At 39.3% G+C, this 3,306-nt stretch overlaps 1 protein-coding gene across 1 annotated transcript in view; it reads right to left on the bottom strand.

Annotated features, from left to right (window-relative positions):
- SLC9A6 (solute carrier family 9 member A6) overlaps nucleotides 1-3,306 on the bottom strand; it is a 63,787-nt gene that overhangs the window by 14,271 nt on the left and 46,210 nt on the right. The window contains exon 12 of the mRNA XM_042782996.1: nucleotides 2,419-2,572. Coding sequence (XP_042638930.1) covers nucleotides 2,419-2,572 — 154 coding nt within the window. The remainder of the gene's footprint in view (nucleotides 1-2,418; nucleotides 2,573-3,306) is intronic.

Below are 3,306 nucleotides of genomic sequence, written 5' to 3'. Positions count from 1 at the left end.
GCAAAACCACCCCAGCTGAGAACCACTGCGGTAGGTGTTCAGTGAGTATTTACTAACAAATTAATAAATGAGAGGCCCATTGGAAAGACTGTGCTAAGAGCTTTGCATGTATTAGCTCACTGAATCCTCACAACAACCGAAGAGCTAGGATTATTATACACACTGCACAGATGAGGAAACTGAGGCTTAAAAATGTTAAATATTCTTGGAGGACATTATGCTGAGTGACATAAGTCAATCACAGAAGGACAAATACAATATTAGTTTGTTGTTGTGGAGGGTCAAGGAAAGGTTTACACATGGAGGGAAACTTTCTTTGTTGGTTGCCAGGGGTGGGAGGGGAGGGGAGGGGAGGAGAAGGAACACTGCAAAAAAAAAGCATTGACCCATGACACTTCAGTTCTGTGTATTTCACTGTACATAAATTATATTTCAATAAAATGCATTAAAAAAAGCTAAATATTTTGCTCAAGATGACAGAACTAGTAAGTGCAAGAGCAAGATCTCTAAAGCTAACATTGTATGAAGCTTAAGCTTTAAAGACTTATCAGTATCCTCAAAACTGTATGAGGCAAATTTGGGGGAAGAGAAAAGAAGCTTTAAATACAGCTTCTGCTCTCAAAGGGCAAAACAAACAAACAGAAACAAGAATTTATCTAAGACTCTAAGGCAATGTCTATAATTACATGCCAAACTCTATGCTACAGGACAAGCAAGATGGGGCCCACATACAGAGCTTTCAAAGCTCGTGAGAGGGATTCAACTTTCTGTGAGTAGGTGGGCTTGGGGGCGTTTTTGGCAGAGAGAGGGTAAGCGCTGGGTGTTTTGTTTGTACAGAGAGCATTTAGGGAAGAGAACTAAGTCTACTTTAAACCGTGAGATTCCACTGAACAGTATTATTTTCCCTAAGTTATCTTATACTTAATTTTGTTCTCTCTGGTGGAGTAAGGGTCTTCTTTTACAAGCTCATGAGAAAAGACAAGAGCTTGGTCCTTCTCCAAAGTTACCACTTTCATTTCACACAGCACAGAAGACATGAACTGAGACCAGATGCTCCTCTGCCCACCAAATAATTACTGTCTGACTGGAGTAAGTGAACCTTTGTGAGGCTCTCTTTTCTCACATATAGAGTTACTGTGAGTAGGTAATATGTAAAATACATTTAAACAACGCCCAGCACACAGTAGGTACTCAACAAATTCCAGATCCTCTTTGAAGCACTAATTAGGGTTATAAGGACATTAATTTTACGTATTTTCTATTGTGTACAACAACAGCTCAGAAATAGTAAGGAAGGGATTTGAATATAAACAGAGATTAAGATAATAACATTCAAATCATGATTTAGGTCTGGCTGGTCTTTAGAATGTTAAAAGAAAGGCAAGAGAATAATAAAATGAAAAATAAAAAGGAGAACAGATTCTATAAAATGAGAAATACTGTCTTCTCTAATGAACCCTACAGATTCTGAAAGCTCAGTAGCTCTTAAGGTCTATGAAGTTTCAGCCAAACACAGACCTAAGATCTACAAAGGCTTTAGCAATGTAGCTGCTGTATCCATGGAAACAAATGCAGAACTCTGGAGATACAAGGGAGCTTTCAAATTGAATATATGCACTAGGACATATTTAAAGCTAAGACCACACAATTTCAGCCTTGGATTGTTAGGTTAGAAACAATGCTGAAACAACTGTTAGAAACCACCATAACAATGAAAAGAATGATAATATCTAGCGTGGATTAGGGCTGGGGTAAGGAACCATCTCATACACTGCAGATGGAAGAAAAAATTTTGATCCAAACTGGTGATACGATCAGAAGGCTTAAATATACACACATCCTTTGACCAAGCAATTCTACCTCTAGGAATCACCAATGTTCATGGAAATGCCAAAATCCTAGACACAGTACAAAAAGTACAATGGAGGTTTAGTCAAATAAATCACAAGCTATACAGCCATTAAAAAATTCTGATGTAAATCTGTTTGCTAACATAAATACCCATGATGTATTACATTTAAAAATCAGTTTACAAAAGAATACTTTTAGTGTTACCCCTTTTTTGTTAAAAGTTATGTATGACGCATACTAAAAGGTCTGGAGAAATCTCATTCAAGATGCCAACAATGATTTTTGTTTCTTTCACATATTTAAAAACTTTTTCCTAAAATAATTGTTACATACTTTTAAAATCTTTGGCAAAAATATATGTAATAAAACATGTGCCATTTCAACTATTTTTAAGCTTACAATTCAGCGACATTAATTACACGCACCACATCATGCAGCCATCACCACTATCCATTTCCAAAATGGAACATCATAGATTCACCACAGCCTAAAAGTGCCTCCTGACTAGAAGAAAACTAAACAGAGCTATAGCCGAGTATAAAAATGATGTCTCCGGTCACAACTTACCTTATATGCAAGCATGACAACATTGCAGTGGTACCACCCCCAAATACCCACACAGTGAAAAACACAATTAGAAGCGTGGTGCTGAACATCATTTGCCGGGCATAAGTGGCAGTATCTCGAATGGCCAACGCAAAGGCCATTGCACCCCGAAGCCCTGCAAGGGAATGGAAGAGATGTTTCTTCTATTAACTCACTGCCAATGGGAGCTTCATAAATTCAGGGAAATAACCCAAAACCAAAGCAAACCGACTGCCATGTGGTTGATTATAATCCACAGTAACCCCATAGGACAGGGAAGAACTGCCCTATAGGGTTTGCAAGATGGTAAATCTTTACAGAAGCGGACTGCTTCATCTTTCTCCCATAGAGCGCCTGGCGCCTGGTGGGTGTGAATAACCAACCTTTTGGTTAGCAGCCAATGCTTTTTGTTTTTGTGATTTGGGTGAAAGTTTACAGAGCAAATTCATCATCCATCTAGCAGTTCATATACACTTTGTCTCAAGACATTGACTGTAATCTCCCACAATGCAACAGCTCTCCTCCCACTTCCTCCCCATAGCTACCTCTTTCCTGTGTCGTTTCCTCCCATGCACTCCTGCCCACTGAGCTGTCTCCCTGTGCATAAACAGGTCTTCTATTCTCCCATGATTGATCTCTCCAAGGAGTGTATCTACCTAATGTAAACATTCAGCTCATATACCTGTGTTTTGTTTGGCTGGAAGCCACAGGAGTGGGTTCAATTCCAGACCTGGAGGGCAGCTAGGGACCACAGTCGCAGTGGTTCCATCAGGCTCTATTAGACCAGCAAATCTGGTCATTTTTTTCCCCAAATGATTTTGAGTTTTGTTCCACATTGTTCTCCCTCTCTATCCAGGATCTCCCACTGAG

The sequence above is a fragment of the Orycteropus afer genome, unplaced genomic scaffold (genome assembly GCF_000298275.1).
Source record: "Orycteropus afer afer isolate SDZICR_OR568_19922 unplaced genomic scaffold, OryAfe1.0 scaffold00571, whole genome shotgun sequence".
NCBI lineage: Eukaryota > Metazoa > Chordata > Mammalia > Tubulidentata > Orycteropodidae > Orycteropus > Orycteropus afer.
The sequence above is the reverse complement of the archived record's forward strand: the minus strand, read 5'-3'. Positions and strand labels throughout refer to the sequence as shown.